The following is a 21,147-nucleotide window of genomic DNA, read 5'->3' as shown; positions in this document are numbered from 1 at the left end:
TATTTTATTTTCTATTTCTGGCAGAAAACACATTTTGCTGGAGGGGAAGCCAGATGTTTGAGTTATGGTCGGTTAAGGGGAACCAATAACATGTATATATTTTAGGGTTGACTCATTATAAGATCTTTCTGGGTCTTTAAAAAAACTATTAACATTACACTTAACACTGATTGCCACTGCAATTTCCCATATTATATTTAGGAAGTATTTTCTGGTAAAGCGTCCTGAAAATGAAAGACAGCCCAACATATAGTAGTGGATTTAGAATGATCTGAGAATGACATCTGGTCTCAGGTCACCTGTTGAATGGTGCAGCGTTAATATATCTTACCCACAGTAGGCTGGAGCTGAGAGCCTGAGTAACCCCCCAGCAGTGAGGCTACACCATCAGCTCCCCCCGGAGGCCTGGAGGGGCAGAGGCTGGCCAGCTGCACCCTGAAGCCCACTGCCACCGCCGAGCTGTTCTGCATCTGCTCGAAAAACAGGAATTAAAGTCAGTTCCAAGACATGTCTGCTCAAAAGCATCAGGGTAATCAGTGCAGCTGAATCCAGTTACGGAGTTCATTGTTTTAAAGGTCCGATATTATGAAGAAATTCACTTTTTCATGGCTTTTAAACATAATTATTGTTAACATGTAATCTCTTTGCGCCTATACTACAGGATATACGGTAGTCTAGGTTGCTCTCTTGAGGCTGTGAAACGCATGCGCAGTGAGTCTGTGTAGACCTGGAGCACGAGGTCCACTGTTCGTTAATGGCTCTGTATTGGTGTTATGTACGTTGATGGAATAAATCAAGTTAACAGAAGATAAATGTCGTGTTTATTTGTAGAAGACTAACATTGGTAGCAGAGGATGGTTAGCAGAAGATGGCTACTGCTAACTACAAAGTTCCACCGAAGTTCGACGAATCCCGACCATACGAGTGTTGGAAAAATGAAATTGCCATTTGGCAGCTGGTTACTGAACTTGATAAGAAGAAACAAGCCCTCGCCGTTGTCCTGGGGCTGGAAGGAAGGGCAAGGGACATCGCCATGGAAATACCCGCTGTGGATTTGAACAACGACAATGGTATGGACACACTGCTAGCAAAACTAGATGGCATGTTTCTCAAAGAAGAGAGAGACCGCGCATACGATTGAAAAAGTACGACATGACTCTTCCTGACGCCGTGCTAGCTTTTAAACTTTTGGACACGGCTTGTCTAGACGAGAAAAATAGACAAATGGCGCTGACTGCGTGTACAGATTTAACGTTTGCTGCAATGAAGTCCGCGCTGAAGAGGATCTTTGGGGGGAGAGTGCAAGGCGGCACATCAAACGGAATACATGTTAACGATGAAGCGTTATTCACAGAGCAACGCTCACAAGGAGGACTCAGACGTCCAACAACGCAGCAGTTTGGACAAGTTGGACAACAAAGGCAACCGTCACAGGGTACCAACCCACTGGATAGGTTTGGTAAGAGATCAAAATGTGCTATATGTCAGAGCACGTTCCATTGGGCTAAAGACTGTCCTCACAAGAGTAGCGAACAAGTAAAGCTAACTGAAGATCGAACAAAGGTAGAGGAATGTGACATTACACTGTTTACTAAAGCCTCACTGTCTGAATCAGAGGTATTCCTAACGGAGTCTTTAGGGACGGCTATCATTGACACTGCATGTACCCGCACAGTGTGTGGAGAAAAATGGTTGGACAGCTTTGTCGCTGATCTCAGTCAAAGTCAAGTGAAACAGATTGTGAAAAGTGAAACTCCAAGCTCCAGACCATTCCGTTTTGGAGATGGAAATATAGTGCATTCCTCCAGAATACTGCACCTGCCTGCCAAAATAGGACAGACAAAATGTCGAGTGGAAACTGAAGTAGTCAAAGCTGATATCCCACTACTTCTGAGTAAGACTTCACTGAAAAGGGCAGGAACCATCTTGGACATGGAGAATGATAGAGCTGTGATGTTTAAACAGAATATCCCTCTTGAACTCACCAGTTCAGGACACTACTGTATAGATATCAGAGACAAGGACACAGGATTGAATCAAATTGAAATGAAAGATGAGGTCCTTACAGTCACAGAAAATATGACCTCAAATGAGAAACACAAAGCTCTCCTGAAACTACACAAACAGTTTGGTCACGCCTCCGCAGAAAGACTACAGCGACTCCTCTGCAGTTCGGGAAATAAAGACAAAGATTGTGACACTATTTTACAACAAATAGTACAGGAATGTGACATATGCCAGAGATACAGCAAGACCAAGCCGAAGCCTGCTGTGGGCTTGCCTCTGGCTTCAGAGTACAATGAAACGGTGGCAGTGGACCTGCACGAGTTGGAACCAAGTTTATGGTACCTCCACATCATTGACCAATTTACACGTTTCAGCGCCGGAAGCATTGTGAAAACAAAGAACTCCTCTGTGATGGTGAACTCTTTCCTTCATACATGGATCAGCGTCCACGGCCCACCACGGAGAATTTACAGTGACAATGGAGGAGAATTCAACAATGCAGAGTTCCGTGACATGGCAGAGAACTTTAACATTGAGACAAAAACCACGGCTGGATACAGCCCCTGGAGCAATGCGCTACTGGAGAGACACAATCAGACCCTCACCAACATCATCCAGAAGGTCAGACGGGAAAATGGACGTGACTGGCAAACAGCCCTAGACTGGGCTCTCATGGCTAAGAACAGTATGCTCAATGTGCACGGCTACAGTCCTCATCAACTGGTGTTTGGCCAGAACCCCAACCTTCCCTCTGTACTGGTTGATAAACCACCTGCGCTAGAAGGTACCACTATGAGTGCTAGAGTAGGAGAGCACATTTCAGCCTTGCATGCCTCTAGAAAAGCATTTACTGAAGCAGAGTGCTCAGAAAGGATAAGACGAGCACTACGTAAGCAGCTCAGACCCACAGATGAGAAATATGAGATGGGTGACGAGGTGTATTACAAACGAGCTGAATGCACTGAGTGGAAAGGACCAGGGATAGTTATTGGTCAGGATGGGGCTGTTGTTTGTGTGAGGCATGGTGGTTGTCTAGTGAGAGTGCATCACTCTAGGCTTTCCAAGGTGAACACAAAGGTTAATGAAGAGCAAATGGTACAAAATGATGCTGACACAGAAGCAGGAAGTGAGCAAGGTATAAACAATGCAACTGGTAGTTTAGACAGTGAGCAAAATACAGAGAATGAACAACAATTGGGTGACAGGGAAGCCAATACAAGTGAAGCGATCGATCCTCCAAATACTTTGAGTAGCGTAACACAAACTGAAATGGCGCAGAGGCCTAATGCCCATAATAATCCTGCCCCTTCTGCAGGTGTGAGTTTAAAAACAGGACAGACTGTAACATATGAACAGAGGTGACAATACTCTACTTAAAGCAAGAGTCTTAGGGAGATCAGGCAAGGCTACGGGGAAATATAAAACCTGGTATAACATGCAACATCTAGAGAATGATGGTAGTGATGGGCAAAAGGAATCAATTGATATCTCACAGGTTGATAATCTCAACATTGAAACAGAAGACAGAGAAGCTGATGTACTTGTAACTAAAGACATCTCATTTGATGCAGCTAAACAGGAAGAAATAAAGAACTGGCACAATAATAATGTATATGAGGAAGTTGAAGATGCAGGGCAGAAATGCATTTCCACCAGATGGGTTTGTAGTCTTAAGGACACTCCCAAGGGTATAGTGCCTAAAGCCCGACTGGTTGCCAGAGGTTTTGAAGAGCTGAATATTCAAGATTTACCGAAAGATTCCCCGACATGTGCCACAGATTCACTTGGACTTATGTTATCAGTGATATGTCAAAACCAGTGGGAAGTCCATTCTATGGACATCAAATCTGCATTCTTGCAGGGTATGGAGCTATCCAGGGATATTTATATCCGCCCCCCTCTAGAGGCAGGATGTCAACATGTTGTATGGAAACTAAAGAAATGTGTATATGGTCTTGCAGATGCATCACTATATTGGTACAACAAAGTGAAGGAAATCATGGTGAGTACTGGTGGTAGAGTGTCACAGGTGGATCCGGAAGTCTTTTACTGGTTGGATGAGCAATGTAAGGTCACTGGGGTGCTTGCGTGTCATGTAGATGATTTTCTTTGGGCAGGCTCATCAAACTTTTCATCCAATGTGATCCCCCAACTGCAGTCTGCATTCAAGGTTGGGCGTGAGGAGCATGAAAAGTTCTCCTATGTAGGAATGGATTTGGTAACTGTTAACGGTGAAGTTCAGGTACATCAACAAAGTTACATCGAGAACCTGGAGCCTATTCCCATACAAGCAAGTCGGGCCACACAGAGAAATGAACCCCTCAACGAAACTGAGAGAGAGCAGTTACGATCAAAAATAGGACAGATCCTATGGGTTGCTAAACAGACAAGACCTGATGTAATGTTTGATTCATGTTGTTTGGCTTCTAATATAAAAGGGGCAACAGTACAGTCTGTTCATGATGCTAATAAGATCATCCGTAAACTAAAGTCTGAAAAGGTGACACTCAGATTTCAACATCTGGGAAACAGTGATGCTTTGAACTTGATAGTTTTCAGTGATGCTTCATTTGGAAACCTCCCAGACGGAGGCACACAGGGAGGTACTTTTATAACACTTATGGGAGAAAGAGGGAAGTTTTCCCCCCTCTGTTGGCATTCAAAGAAAATCAGACGAGTGGTTCGCAGTACCCTTGCAGGGGAAACTCTTGCCATGTCAGATGGGGTAGACAATGCAATTTTTCTAGCCACACTATTTTCTGAGCTCACTCCTGGAAATGCTGGACTGAATGCACCCCCTGTACTCTGTGTGACTGATAACCACTCTCTGTTCAATGCGCTCAAGTCCACAAAACAAGTCACAGAGAAGAGACTCAGGTTGGAAATCAGTAGCATTAAGGAGCTCATACAGAGCAAGAGGATCAAGCAGGTGCGTTGGTCAGACACAAAATCTCAGCTCGCTGACTGTCTCACAAAAAAAGGAGCTTCGGCTCTTGTGCTCTTAAAAGCACTCAGTGAAGGACAATGGGATCTGGGTTAAAGTGTCTGTTGAAATGGAACATTGAAAACACCTTTGTTTATGTATTTGTTTCTTAAATGTTTCCCTAATTTATGTTGACTACTCAGGGAATTTAAACATTTTTGTTTTAAGTCACTGTATGATTGTTTTATGATTCATGCAATGTAAAGTTATTTTTGTTTAGTTTATTTCTTTAAAAAGATAGAATGAGATTGTTAACATGTAATCTCTTTGCGCCTATACTACAGGATATACGGTAGTCTAGGTTGCTCTCTTGAGGCTGTGAAACGCATGCGCAGTGAGTCTGTGTAGACCTGGAGCATGAGGTCCACTGTTCGTTAATGGCTCTGTATTGGTGTTATGTACATTGATGGAATAAATCAAGTTAACAGAAGATAAACTTCGTGTTTATTTGTAGTAGACTAACAATTATGTCCACAGTGTGTAAAGACATTCACAAAATGTTAAGAAAAACACATACTCTATTGTACTTTTTGTATAATATATATACTTTGTCAATTATAGATGTGTTTATAAGTATCAGCACCACCTGAAACTTCTCTACCTGGCGGCCATTGTGCTTTTTTGCCAACTGATTAGCCCCAAGATGTTAAAGGGAGAAAAACGCTGAGCTTTTGTTAGCTGGATGTGTCCTAATACCCTGGACGAATCAGCACTGGAGCACTTCCTGTTGCGTTATGTTGAAGTCAATGGGTTATTAAATTAGTTTGGTGAGTGGATAAACTTAATATTTGACAAAAATGTGCCAAAAAGTAGAACATTTCTGAATGTGTGAACAAAACATTTTACCGTGACATGTTTGTTGGCCGGGGTCAGTGGACGACGACACTGCCTATTCCTTCAAACAGCGGCTTAAGAATCGGGCGATAACAACTTTCTTTAACTACTGATACAAAAAGAATCTTGCCGTCAGCACTGTGTTGACTGACCTTCAGGACGTGCGAGGTGCTCTCCTTCTCCAGCACATAGCCAAGGTCCAGGAGACCTCCAGGGTGAGAGCAGGTGACAGCGGGGAGCACCCCCTCCCCACGAAGAGTCATCTCAAGGGTCATCTTCTGGCAACGCACCTCCAGAGTCTCACTGAACTGCAGAACAGTAGAAGGTTGCTAAATAACGTTGGAACATTACAACAGCTAAAAGTAATGAGGAAAAACAAGTACTGTGGGAAGTTGAGGAAACAGTCAGCGGTCAATTCCAATCCATGGTCAATGGAGAGCATATCAAACCAGTATAAGCTAACCTATTGTGGCTCCCTTCTTCTTTTAGGATTCATTTTCAAGTTGTTTTCATTGGTTTTAAAGGCTCTTAATAGTTTAGGACAGGGGTAGGAGCCACAATGCTTGCTTTGCCATTGCTTATTATTCTTATTATCATCTTCATTTCTGTTTACATCACTTTTCATTCTTATTGGTTATCACTTCCGGCAATTGTCACATGGGTGTGGTTGATTTGTATTTAGGTCACCTGTGGGAAGCCGGTTTTGTGTATGACGAAGAGGAGAGGGTGAATTGCTCCGACACTTTCTGTTGACCGCGTGGTTCTGGATTTGGATATTGTTTGTTCTGTGTCTTTATTAAACACCATGAACGGTAACGGACTACGGACTTTTGAATAGAGCTAGTCACAGCGAAGAGCAAGTTCCAGCCTCTCAGCGGAGTAACTCATAGGGAGCCTTCATTGCTAAATCGTTGTTGTTTCATAATTATTACTGAAGCTTAGATCCTCTGCTGCTAGATTTAAAGGAAACTACAATTGTAAAACTTTTATTTATCATTGCTTTAACTTTCATTCTTCCTTTGTATTTATTATTTTTTATGTTATTTTACATCATTTGTTTCATTTCTATTTTTAACATGTTCTTTTTGCTTGGTTTTATTACACCGTTTTTATTTATTTTGCTTGATTCACTTTATTGTAAAGCATTTTGAACTATACGTCCGGTATAAAGGGAGCTATATAAATAACGTTTACATTTTTTATTTTATTCTACACAGTTAACAGACCTTTTTCTCCAGAGATGGACTGAAGGCCAGCACCAGAGTGTGTGTTTCCCCAGGTCTGATGCATCGGAGAGCATTCAGGAGGGAAAAAGGACCGTGGACATCCAGCACTGACGACCTCAGCTTGGAAACAGTCAAAGAAAACAGTGGCAAACAGTTCATATTATTTATATCATAACGTGTAGAGCATCTCCTTTAATAAAAGTAGTATAGGGCCAGTTTAGGGTTAAGAAATACCAGCTTCATTCGACTATTAAGTCAGGACATACAAAGATGCCTTATCTATAGAATATTTAAAAAAAAAAGTAAAACTATTTAGGATTCTTTACCTTTATTTAGTCTAATTTAGTAAGTAAATTCAAGTAGTTGTTTATGCTTTTATTTTGAAGGCAGCTTTGAGCATTTTGTATTTATTGGAGAAAGGCAGCATGGCAAGGTAGGTAAACAGTTGTCATTGTGGATCATTGAAATGAAATGCACAAAGGACATTCTTGGCTGGACATAGGAAAATGCCTCAGCAGCAGTTTCAATTCAGAGTTCGTTTTTTTTGTTTTATTTAGTTTTCCGCTGCTGTACATATCAAGTGGGATTTTGTAACACTCTTTGCGTTAGCCCTTTAAAACATGATTCCTCCTTCTGTAGTAATGTGTTAAACATTGAGTTTGATCAGGATACATCCAAAGATTCCTTTGAGATGTTCTGGACTGTAAACCTCTTGATCACCTTTTCTCCTGAGGACAGAAGACACAAACAAAACACAAGGATAAGGATGAGAACAATAAAATGTCTGTATGGTAGATGCACGTGTGAACACTTGAAATCACTCACCCACTGCCACCTGATGGAAGTCTATGCTCTTATGCCCGTTGTTGGATGTGACCACCAGAGGGGGCTGTACAGCGGGACACTGCAGCTGCAAGTACAGCGTGTTGAAGGAGCTGGGGAGATATTAGCAGAGGTGGGAGAAGTACTCAGATCTTGTACTTGACTCAAAGTAGAAGTACCAGAGTGTAGGAATACTCTGTTACAAGTATAAGTCCTGCAATCAAAATGTTACTCAAGTAAAAAGTATTGCCATCGAAATATACTTAAAGTAGTCATTCTGCAGATTGGTTCATTTCAGAATAATATATATGATATGTTTTATAATGATTGATCAAAGTGTTCTCAAAGCTGGTGAAGGTGCAGCTAGTTTGAATGACTTTGAATACTGCAGGGTAGATGGTGAATTTACTCCAGGTGGAACTAAAGTCTGATTTAAAAGTTGATTCTATTTCACATTATTAATCCAAATCTGTAAAGTAACTAATACTAAAGGTAGTAAGTAAATGTAGTGGAGAAAAAGTAAACCCTTTACCTCTGAATTGTAGCGGAGTAAAAGTACAAAGTAGTATAAAATGAAAACACTCAAGTAAACTGAGCTCATGCTAAAAACATTTGACCATGAATACTGATATATATCTTGTGTGTATGACTTGGAATGTTAGAGATAGCAAGTTAGGTGACATAACTCTCCTGCCTTTATTTGGTTAAAATTGTACTCTTAGAATGTTAATACTAAGTTTGTAGTTAGAGAAATTAAAACTCACAAGGAAAAAACATGAATGCTTTTATTCCAAGTTCTTCTTTGTTAAGCCTGTGTCTTTTTGTCCCAGATGGGTTTATGCATTCTTACGTTGGTTGCTGTATAGCAGCTTGGTATAGGGTTGGTAGAGATGTGTTACTTGGGTCAAACAGCAGACCTTATTTACTGCATGAATCCATCTAAGGCAAACAAATGGTAGTGCAGGTAGAGAAAAGGAGTTTGTGGATCCAAATGGAGGTCTCACATTTAGGTTTTAGGATCAAAACCGATCTGTACTGAATGAAAATCACCCGGCACTCGATGGAAACAGATATAAGATATTGCGAAACGAAATGTTTGCCCACAACACGACTACATTGTGACAGGGTCCACAGCTCTGTAGAAGCTGACTCAGCAGTACCTCCACGCCGGCTGGGCCTGCAGATCTTCCTCCGGAGGATCCCCGTCCGACACAAAGCAGGAGACACTGTGCTTGCTGTAGCGCTGGGTGAAGGAGTACAGCAGAGACGCCCTGGCCTCCTCAAAATGCTCTGACCTGGGAGGAAACAACTCTTTATTTCATCAAAGTCTGCCAGTTCTGTTGAGATAAAATAAAATAAATGGGAATACTGATGAAAGCGGTGGAAGAACAGGGAACGCTTTGTGTTTCAGGTGTTTTAGCCTTCTTCCCTACAAAGGAGCTTTCAAGGAGATGTATCCCGGATAACAATGTATTCTCTTTTGGCAGTACTACTCTTTCAAATTTGATTCATGAATATTTATTTATGAATATTTGCTTTGCTGGCCTTTCTGTCCAGAAAACGGGGTTTTTCAAGGTAAATTGTACAGTCCCCGACCCGTGCTGCAGCGGTCCAAAACACTTACATTAGGGTAAACGCGCTGTACTTTCAAAAACGATGTAAATATCTAAACACAAATGTGGCAAATCAAATGCAAATATAGAAGAAACATCGTCACAAAACATGCACAGCGTCTACTAAAAGCGCTGCATAAAAGAAACGCTGCAAACACTAAATACTGCAAATAGAAAATGCTGCAAGAAGCTCAAAACACAACGCAAACGGACACACTCAAAAGTGATGGGACTGGGACTAGAGCACTTGTTGACATTTGGGGATTATTCAATTGGTCAACAATCACGGTCACTGATGGCACACGTTTTATGATTGTAAATGTTTTGTTAGATAGATAGCTTACAGAAAAACTGTTATACAAATGGAAAGGAATCATGTAATCATAATATTGAAACAAGCCAATTAAAAGGTACATTTAAGGTAGGCTTCCAGTGGCACGACAGTTGGCCAACTTTATAATCCCCGAACGTCAACAAGCACTCAGGTCCTATCTGTGCGCATCACGTTTGCCCTTGTCAGCCACCGTACATTTGTGATACTAAGCAAGCAAGGTTGATGACATCAAGGGAATGAAAACATGCCTTTGTAGAAATAAATAAACCCTCCTACCCAGGCTGTATGTCGGCAGGTTCTGGTGATTCAGTTAGTAGTTCGGTCTGTGGAGCGTCTGACACCTTACTGTTCTTTGGAATCACTGGGGCCTTCTTCCCTTTACTGGTCTCCACTGGGAGATCCTTTTTAGCCTTGAAACACACAAACACACGGTAGCTGACGGGTTCATACTGAGGTTAGCTTCTACATTCTGTGTAAACACCAGCTTGTTCAGGAAAGGGAAACATGGAGTAAACTGGGTGAGAAGTGCTCACATGTAAAGCCCCTGACCCCACACCAGCAGGAGGTGACTGGAGCAGGAAGGTGTGTGTGTGTGTGTGTGTGTGTGTGTGTGTGTGTGTGTGTGTGTGTGTGTGTGTGTGTGTGTGTGTGTGTGTGTGTGTGCGTGTGTGTGTGTGTGTGTACCTCCTGTTCAGCGTGTCTGCTCCTCTCCAGCTCCTTCTCACGCAGCAGCTTTGCTCGGAGGAGGAGACGCAGCGCCTCCTCTCTGATGTCCTCGTCTAACAGTCTGGGTCTGAACGTCACCTGGATCAGGCATCTCTACGAGAGGAGAGATGGTGATATGACAAGAGTTTCTCACATTTAGAATATAAAGCTTCTTGACCAGTTTTCTTCCTCACTGAGGATTTTTATTTTAAGCCTGTTCTTCTTATAACTCAATTGAGGTTTAAATGAGTTTTGGGGAGTCTCCTGTTGTGGGATTTCTCTAGCGGGAAACGAGGAGGATAATCCCTGTTTTCCAATTGCGGACTATTTACTGGATTTCTCCCGCTGGGCCACTGTTATTGGGTTGAAAAAAACCAAAATAGAATGCAATTATTTCCATAAACACAACATTCTTCCACTTTAGTGATGGGAACTTTTGAACTGTCGCAACCCAAAAACAATAAACTGAAATCTTAAAGGAGCCATGCCATGATAATGTTCAGGTTCATATTCGTATTCTGTGTCTCTACTACTGGGACATTACTCCATGCTTTAATGTTCAAAAAGCGCTTTATTTTTCTCACACTGCTGCAGCACCTCTTTTCACCCTCTGTCTAAAACCAGAGCACGAGAGCACTGTCTGCTCTTCCTACTACTACTGAAGTAAACAAAGGAGTTCAAGGGAGGCGTATCAGTCAGGGGGGGGACTTTGGGATTGTAGCCTTTGCAGACCATTTACATGCACACAAACCTATATAACACACTCCAGGAAAGGGAGCGCCCCAAAAAGCACAATAGGGCTCCTTTACACAGCAGCTGTGTAGATTTCCTCAGTTACTTCCAACACCTCTCCTCCACATTGTTGACTGGGGCTGACACCAAACTCTTTAAAGAGCTTCAAGCAAAGAGGTCAAAATGAAACATTAAAGTATGGTTTACATTTGATTGTCATTGTACAAAAATATTCTTTATTTTTCCAACACGCCTATACTGAAATGACTCTTTGTCCAGTAAAGCCATTGACATTGTAGCACAATTAAAAACCACATGTTCACTTCCGTCAGATGTCCAGTAGAGTGCATCATCACACCATGCAGGAATCTGTGAGCCAATGGCAGCTGTAATGGAAGTTTGTATCACTGTAGTTCTGTTGAAGTCAAACTGGAAACGTTCCTCTAATATCCTGTAGATTATTACATGTTTGTGCTAGTCCCAGGTTTGGTGTCTTTACATAGTCAATTAGACAACACATTCAAAAGCTCAACTCCATTTTGATCTGGTCTTATGTAGCCTACAGTTTGATTGCGGTTTTGCAACAAAAGGTACATTTATATTTTGGAAGCTAACGATTAAATGAAAAACACAACCTTTGGAGATCAGCAGGGACAGGATGGGGGACAATTCTAGTTAGAGTGGGGTTACGACTCCTGACTGTTCCATGTGTTGTTTTTATCTGTTGTGATTTATTGTGATGTAATGTGTTTTTATGTGTTTAAAGCACTTTGGCTCGACCAAAATCGTTTTTAAATGTGCTCTACAAATAACATTTGATTTGATTTTTGATTTGATTTGAAAATTAATATTAGTGCTAAAATATTCTTCAGCTGTCCCCAAAAGTGCTAAAAACATGATAGTTTATAGAAGTTCTCACAGTCCATATTAAAGAGGCATTCCAGAAATGTAGTATTGCTCTTCCATGAACTCCGAGGAATCACAAGACATGTTAAAAGACTTGCAATTTAACAATTATTTATCAAATATAAATATTTAAATCTATTTTGTATTGGAGATTTTACTATAACTGCTTATGTTTTTATAAATATCTTTATTTGTACTTATTTTGTATTGGACATTTCACTTTAACTTCGTATGCTTATGTCAATACATTTATTTTATTTTAACCTTTTACTGCAAATTCCATCTATATTATTTTTGTATTATTTTATTATTGTAATCTTTTATTTGTTTTATTCTAAAATTGCCAATTTCAATGAAACCCAATTTCCCCCGGCACAAATCAAGTATTTTGATTGTGTGTAAAATTGGTGACGTGCCCCTTTAAAGAGCAACTTGCAGTTTTTTTTTTTACTACATTTATGCTTAACCTTGCCTGAAAATTACAATTAAAAATGTTGATGCAGGATTTGATATGTTTTACAAGACATAAGGGCAGGAATTCAGAGGAAAAGGAGCCGTTTTGAGCGGTGCTACTAAAAACTGCTTTTTTTAACGTCATACATCAAACGCGTCATATTACGTCACATGGGGGAGCAACTTTCTCGGACTCGTTCTCTGCCCAATCCGCGGTAGTAGTTTGTAGTTGGTTTGAGCGGTTGTGATTTAGTGAGCTGGTCTTTTTTTGGGAGGAGAGGACCTTTTATCAGTTATTAAAGTTGAAAAGCAATGATTAAAATACATCCATTCCGGGCTTTGAACCAGCTGGGCAGAGGACATCGCTGCATCCTGGCTGCCGGCTCTACCCACTGGGCTATCTATTCCTTGAAATATTCAACTGTTTTTATATTACTGATAATTGTCTTTTTGTTCACAGCTTCTCCACATTTCGAAGTGTCTCCCGAGCCAGAACGACCTATCTTTCTTCCTGGCTTGCTCTATAATGATACTACAATTCAAATGCAATGCCAAAAGCAACAACTCAACAGCAACAACGCAAACTACGACAACAACCCACACATTGCGCATTGTTTAGAGCGGTCATAAAGTGTTGAAGTGCTCAAATTCGAAACTGTTTCAACCTGTCACCTGTCAGAATCGAGACGAGGCAGTGCATTGAATCGCGTGAATGGACCGCGAACCAGTCAAGTGATTCATTCAGGAAATGAAGCAGTTGCTGGTTCGGACGTCACATGTCACGTGATTTGAAGCAAGCTTCGAAGCACTGCTTCTATGGAATAGGAAGTCCAGGGTTGAAGCTCCGTTCGAAGCTTCAGTGTCAAACTGCCATCACTACCTGCCAGTAACGTTACTATATTATCAATACTACTTTAGTTATAGCCTGATATATGATTGCTAACTTTACAATGTTGTGATGTGACTGACGTTAGCTAACATTAACTGTAGCTAACGCCGGTCCCTCACCAAGACAGCTGCTCTGTTCTCCACACACCAAAGCTCCATTTCTCTCCGATGGCCGTTATTCTAATCATTGGCTGCTCCTGGTCTCTTGGACGCATAGCAGGCTCATAATTACAATCATATGCATTCGAATATATATTTTCAACCTCTTCTGTGTCAAAACTAGCATTGTGATCCATGTTTATTCATACTGTACGTTAGACCGGCCGCTCTCCCCCATGTTACGTCACACGCGGGAGGTCACGTGCGGAGGCTTTTTTATGCGGAAGTGAAAATATCGTACTAAAACGACGCCAGATGTCACTGTAGTATATATTTCTGTATATATTTTTGAAAATCTAGTGTATTCATCATTTTCCTACACATTTATTCACTGGTGTCTCTAACCTGCAAGTTGCTCTTTAATATCAATGTAAACAATAGAGGTGTGTTACTCCACCTCTCCAGGCAGCAGGCGGCCCGCGCTGGGGGTAATGCTGAGGTCTGAAGGCTGGGGCAGGCTGAAGGAGAACAGTCTGGGGAGAGCCATGGTGTCCTTGGTTACCGGAGGGGCTGGTTGTTGGTTCTGGTGATTGATGGTTTGATGGTTGGTCAGGTAGAGCACGGCAGTGGAGCGGTCCCCTACTGCTGTGGCCCCAAACTGCACCAGAGAGTGGGAGAGCTGCAACGGAGGGCGGACCCCCACTGCCCGGCAAGACAGGGGGAAATCTCTGGTGATAAAGACAAGAAGAGATATAGATCAACATATTGGATAAGCTGAACTGAATCATATCCATCAACTGATGCCATCAGGGACATATTGGTCTATAAATCATCAGATCCATCTATGATATCAAATCAATCAGAATACTTGATTTACAATAAAAAAATCAAATAAACCAAAGATAAACCATTTTTAATATAAAAATGATTATATTCATATAAGAAGTTAAAGTAAAATGTCAAATAAAATATGTAATAAAATAGAATAAAATATTAACAAAACAAAAAAATGTGCAATAAAACTGAAAATTAAATTAATATATTTCTAAAAACATAAGAAGTTATAATAAAATGTACGATAAAAGATAAAAGAAAAAGAAATACAATAACAAATGTTTGTATAAACATAAGAAGTTAAAGTAAAACTCTGCACATTGAACTACAATACATAACATGCATAAAACAATACACAGTGTTAGATTGAAAGGTAACCTGTTTATTCCTGATTTGCAGTGGAGCTGGAAGCTGTACTCCTTGGCCTTGTTGGCGCTGAAGATCAGATCAACCTCCAGAGTCTCTTGTGGGAGCAGAGTGCCGAAGCCATCGTTGGGCTGGACCTCCATGAACTGCAGTGCAAGGAAGAGCAAACTACATAATTACTGTCATGGCCTTTACGTTTTCTGAGTAAATCAAACCCTCTATTTCAGGATCCTTTCAATGTAATTACATTCAGTAGTTATCTCTCTATTGACTGTTTGCATTGAATAGATGAAATATATTGACCAATTTTGTCTTTTAACTTCCTGTTTGCATTGGAAGCGGGAATGTGTCCATGTGTGGCTTTACATCTACTTCTTCTGCCTACACTTTAGCACATATCTGGGCAGTTTATATACTGTAACATAGAGCCGTAATAACCGCCAGAGCCAGATAAAGCCGGATCAAATTAAAGACAACAACTGGCAGCTATTTTTATTGCACCCCTTATTACATTAGTGCCATTATCAAAGCAATAAAAGCAGAAGTCTAGGAAAACACTGGAAAATTAACATTCTAAAATTGGGTCGGCAGTTAAAGGATTGTAGTGTTTTTTTGTTGGTAATGTCTGAGTGCACCATTCCCAGGTAATCAAGTTGATTGAATCTCATTAATACTGTTTACTATCCACTCTTTTAAATGAATCAGATCTGTACTAGGTTATAGCTCATGCTGCTGCTTCACATTCCAAATATCCAACTGTTTTATTTCTACCAAAGCAGCTCCTCGACGAGCGTTTGCTGTAGTGCTGAACTGCATTTGCTGTTTCCACGGTAACCACAGAGGTTGCCAAATCAACCAGGACTGAAATCTAAAGGATTGCAACTTTAAGGGTTGAACAAAAAGAGCAAATCTAAAAAATAAATGAATAGGAGAGCTGTGAAAGCAAGAGTAAAGAGGAATTTCCAACAGTGAATAGATATTTATTGAATAACTAAATATGAGTCTACTTAGCACCTGACATCATGAAGTAATCAGTTGTATTCTCAATCAGTTCTTAGCAAAATATTGGTTTATACTTAATTGGTTTTAACAGTCAGTTGTGTCAACACTGTCAGATGAAGGTTTTTTCTTTTTTTGTCATTCTTTTAAAGAAACATGTTACTCTCCGTTGACTTTATTGTGTTGATATATTATAACACCACATGAACTACATGTCTTTTTTTTTTTTTAATGAAGAACACTGATTATTTATACTTAATATTTAAAGTTAATGTACAAAATAAAGGTATTTCAAAACTGGGTTTTTCAAAATGTTGTGAATTCACAAAGAAATCTATGAAATTAATTAATTTCTTATTAATAAACCCCAATATGACATACTTGAGGACTTTGAACTATTGTTGAATTGATTAAATGAAACCATGACCTTTATATATATATTTATATAAGTATTTAAAAGAAAAGAAGAATATGACCGAATGCTTGTTTTGTCCCTTATCTCAAGAATCAGTGGAAAAAGAAGACAGTAGATTTAGTGAGTTTCCTATGGCATGGATCCAAGTGACTGTACATCAAAAGTACAGTAATATTAAACACAAGCCTATCGCAGTACTACAAACTGAAAAGAGAGAAGCTCTTGAGCCGTGTGCCGTACGTCTGGAACGCCCAAAAAGCCAAAGTCCTGGGGCAGCAGGGAGGTGTTGGTGAGGCGGACACTGCTCCTCAACGACTGGTTAACGGAGCAGAAGCCAAAGTCCACCTGGGCCCGGTCAAAGAGCAGCTCTGAGCAGGTCACCACGGCCTGCATGGTGAAAGGGACCGGCTTCACCTGAACGCACACACATAAAGCAGCTTTACAGATCTTGGGGTATTTTTCTTCAGTAAATAATCAACAAAGAGGATCAGTTTCCTTTATACATGTTACATCACTGCATTAGTTTCTCTTTACTTCATTCTAATTTCATAATAATGTTAATATCTGTAATGATGGTTGGGTTTATGTAACACAAATGGCTTCCAGTGGCTGTTCTGAAAAACTGCATTGCTATCACTTTTTAAATCTTAATTACATGATTTAATTTGCGGACTGAAGAGAAAAGCATTGCCGAGAACATAGACTGAAACAACATGAACTTGGGACGAGCATGTTATCCAAATAAATATGCCTCCTTAAGTCCCTGATTTCAGAAATATGAGCTTTTTGGGGATCATTTTACAGATGACCAAGTGGCAAGTTAAAGTCGAGATGCAATACAACATTCCTTTTGAATTCATTAAGATCAAATCTGTATTCATATTTTCCACTTATTCAACAATATATGCCAAGATAATAGTTTTATTGTAATTTTATAACAAAATCGAATCATTTTTCTTCTTACGTGACCTCATACCAACCAATTTCAACCAACATAAATCATCCACAATTTTTTGCGGCAACATAGCCACAGTCCTCTTTAGCTCCATGTCGTGCTACATTCTAAGCCCACCCACTTTTAACAGTCCAATCATTTGCGCATGATTTGATTCAAATCCCTCTTGTGACTGTACACTGCTCAAATATTTGTTACACTGGGACTGGGAAAAAAGTCTCCCAGGGTGGCCAAGCCCGCAGGAAGTTAGTTGGGCATTGAAGCAAATTTGTGTAGTGGCCAAACCGTGGTACTTCAACTTCCATGTCAGTCGTGTGACGTCACACACTCGTGGGCCCTACAAATACTTTTTACCATAGTGAGGCGAAGTCCCTCCCTTTCCAGGGGACCTCCATGGGACCTTATTTCGGAAAAAGTATGTATTGAAGTCAATGGCGAGAGAAAGATTATCTTTCGATCGCGTTTGAATTGTGCCACGAATTACACATATAATGTTTGTCAATTTAAAAGATAATTTTGCAAGTCAAATTTTTTTAAATGCGTCGTAAAAATGTGAAGTAACACTTTTTTTTGTGTGAAACCGCTCAATGAACTACATCTCCCGTCTCGCACCACACACCAAGACGGCCGTCACGTTGGCACATTTCACTTCTTTCTTTCGGAATGAGGCGAAAAGTATTAAACGAGGTTAACATCACTACAAGTCTGGGCATGTTGAGAGCTGTACATACACAAAAGGGGAGTTAGTCGATTCCGTAAGAGCCAGCATGGAGTACCGGGATTCTGGGATTTGTAGTCTTTCTAGTTGCATATTTTTCATAGTCTTATATTTCAATAGTTTTACGACAAACTGTGACTTTTTTGACATGGAAATTATTTTTTAAGATTGACAAACATCATATGATACATCATATCAATACATATTTTTTCTGAAATAAGGTGACAGGACTTCACCTCTCTATAGACTTACATTGGGAAATAGACGTCTATAAATCAGCTACTACTATACTTACTATAAATACTTTTTTGGAGGTAAATAAACTACCCAATAAGAACACTTTAATAGCCCTAATATAAATATGTGATTCTTGACTGAACCCACATTTTTGTACCTTCATTCAGGCCATTTTTGGCTCCATGAGCCACTGAGTAATTGTCAACGCTGCACCCAGTTGTCTTAATACATCCATTTTTGTGGCTCATTCTGTGCTTAAAAAATAGTTCCTCAACACTAAATACTGTAAGGCTAGTCTCACAGATTATTGAAGATAAATCAATAATGGATGCACTGTCAATATAAACCAATGATTTAATAATCATTGGTTTTGGTCTTTTTATGGGATTGATTGGCAATATGAAAAGATATTGTATTATCAGCCTTTTTCCTTTAACAATTCTTTATTATGTATGAGCAGCACTACTTTAGAAAACTAAGTAATCTTGGGGGCTGTGTTTTTTTTACTCAAGATCGCATCTTCCTGGATCATGTCAACAGATGAACTTGTTTATAGCTCTCTGCTTCATTGCTGTTCTGGCTGTTCTGGTGTCTGGTGACCAGAGATGGGGTCGTTACTAAAAAAAAGGAATATATTACATATTACATATTACTTTCTACATAAAGTAACTCGTTACTTTACTCGCAGGGCCGGCCCGCCCCTCCCTGCAGGCAGATCACGCAGACTGCTGAAGTTTCAAATGTTCTCTTTATTTCAGTTTCTATTGTCGCATAAGACTGATCCAGATCCTGAATGTTTTCCTATCTGACCATGGCTGTCCTCTGTCTCCTGCTATCTGTATATTTTGCGCAGTCTATCTCTGCTCACGCTGTTGCGTCGGCGTGTTCTCCTGCGTGTTGGCCATGTGTTGCACTGGAACCAGACACCGCAAAGACTTCAGCCGAGCACGTACGAACTGCGTATGCGTGAGTGGCAATAACTCTCCTTACCAGCAGGCGGCGGTAGTGTGTATTCGTCATTCAAAACAGGCAACAACCGGAAAACAGAGAAGAAGAACAGAATACGTGATATAAACAAACAACAAATAGCTGTGCGTTAGCTTCACCTTAGCATGTGTTCTTTGCAGGTGTTTGTTGAGGTTTGATTATGACTGATTTTAGTAAGTAACGAAGTAACGCGTGTCGGGGCGATGTTAGTAACTGTAGTGTGATTACTGAATTATAAAAGTAGCGCGTTACACTACTCCTACCGACAAAAGTAATATTATTACAACGCGTTACACCCATAGACTGTATATATAAAGGTTACACCCAACTCTGCTGGTGACCATACGACAGCGTGTGTGTTTGTTTGTGTGTGTGTGTGTGTGTGTGTGTTGGTCTAATGCCAGGGGATCAGGGTCTAGGGCGGAGGGCAACAGCTTTGGTGCTCCACATGAGCATCCTGGCCCAGTCTTTGGCTCCGCTTCCCCCCCACAATCCTCTCCTCTCAGGAAGACTTGGAATACGGGCTGGATGGGGGGGAAGGTGACGATCTGGCAAGAAGACCAACCAGATTTAGATTAGCTGAGAAAGAGGACTGGCATCGATGCAACACCAATGTTTAAGCAGCTGCTCCGTGTTTTTGAATAAAGGCTGCTGCTGACGAGCTGAAGGAATTCAGTCGCTAGGAGATATTTATTTTACGCTTCAAGGACTTCTGAGTTTTCATATTTCCAAATGCAAGTTTGTTTTGAAAAAAGGATGTGTTAAGAGATGTATGCCTCTTGAGGGAAACCATTTATGTTGTTTGACACAGATTTGAAAACAGTCTCCCCGATAGTGTTTGTTGCACAATAATGCCCCGTGTAACAACAAATTCATGATATGTACCGTTCTAAAGATACAGCTCTGAGATCACTCAACATTTTTCTTAAATCTCAATCTCTACATGTATGGCAGCCATTCCATTCCAGTGTCAGAGAAATGTTGTCAGTAGTTTATGGAATACAATTTAAAAAAAATCCATTTACACAACTCATACCCATAGATAATTTTGCAATGGTCTCTTAATTTTTTTCAGAGCTGTATATTGTAATATGTTCATCGCATTAAGACACACCTATTATATGTGATTATTGAAAACTAATTAAGAATAAACTGATTCCAGATCGAGCATCTACATGTTTTAGTCCTCACTGAGTGCAAACAAATAAATAAAGCCTAGATCAGATATTATCAAGCCCTAGGTATCAAAAACAGTTTGCGCAGATAACAGCCATTGGAAAGCTGCAAACACGCATTTAAAGGGGCCACATTATGGTCATTTTCAGGTTCATATTTGTATTTTGCCTACTGTGACATGTCTACATGCTTTAATGTTCAAAAAGCTCTTTATTTTCCTCATACTGCCTGTGCTGCAGCACCTCTTTTCACCCTCTGTCTGAAACCAGAGCCCAGTCTGCTCTGATTGGTTAGCTGACTGGCTCTGTTGCGATTGGTCAACCGCTTAGAGATGTCCCAGTCCTTAGCCTATTGGAGTGCTAGCCAATAGGAGCGCGAGTGTGACATAGTGGTGTCATTATGTTATGGAAGTAAACAACTTTCAGATTCTTGGACAGTTTTATTTATCTAACAATGAACCATTCTGAATTCCACTCTGATTGACTTCATCTCCATAGCAATAACTGTTTACCACAGTAATAAGAGCCATTCGCCAGGACCAAACATGATTTATTGGCAATAAAGTTGATATAATTGAAATTGATGACCAGGACAGATGCCTACATTAAGCTGATATTCATCCATCTGCTGCCTGCTGTGTCTCAGCAGTGTGTTGAGAAACATCGTCAAGAAAAATGATTGCATTTGTTTCTGAAAAGTGTTTTTTTCTGTTACTTTAGTATGACGGATGGCGCTGAATAATACAACAGCCTCACGTACTGTTGATGAGGGGGAAAGCCAGAGCAGAGATGTGAATCACAGCTTTTTCGTTGCATTTGGCATTAAGACACGGGGGAATGTTTTTCTCAAAATGTGCCC

The 21,147-nt window shown here is 40.4% G+C and overlaps 1 protein-coding gene across 5 annotated transcripts in view; it reads right to left on the bottom strand.

Moving 5' to 3' along the window:
- The window catches only part of cfap74 (cilia and flagella associated protein 74), a 72,734-nt gene that overhangs the window by 5,643 nt on the left and 45,944 nt on the right, over positions 1–21,147 (bottom strand). For all 5 annotated transcript variants that reach the window (XM_034088166.1, XM_034088168.1, XM_034088169.1 and 2 more), the window contains 11 exons: positions 16,457–16,630; positions 14,815–14,948; positions 14,060–14,330; positions 10,504–10,638; positions 10,096–10,229; positions 9,033–9,167; positions 7,876–7,985; positions 7,723–7,778; positions 7,051–7,170; positions 5,977–6,132; positions 332–470 (listed from right to left, as the gene is read on the bottom strand). In XM_034088166.1, the coding sequence (XP_033944057.1) occupies positions 332–470; positions 5,977–6,132; positions 7,051–7,170; positions 7,723–7,778; positions 7,876–7,985; positions 9,033–9,167; positions 10,096–10,229; positions 10,504–10,638; positions 14,060–14,330; positions 14,815–14,948; positions 16,457–16,630 (1,564 nt within the window). The remainder of the gene's footprint in view (positions 1–331; positions 471–5,976; positions 6,133–7,050; positions 7,171–7,722; positions 7,779–7,875; positions 7,986–9,032; positions 9,168–10,095; positions 10,230–10,503; positions 10,639–14,059; positions 14,331–14,814; positions 14,949–16,456; positions 16,631–21,147) is intronic.

The sequence above is a fragment of the Pseudochaenichthys georgianus genome, chromosome 7 (genome assembly GCF_902827115.2).
Source record: "Pseudochaenichthys georgianus chromosome 7, fPseGeo1.2, whole genome shotgun sequence".
NCBI classification, from domain to species: Eukaryota; Metazoa; Chordata; class Actinopteri; order Perciformes; family Channichthyidae; genus Pseudochaenichthys; species Pseudochaenichthys georgianus.
This window is presented reverse-complemented; position numbering and strand designations above follow the sequence as displayed.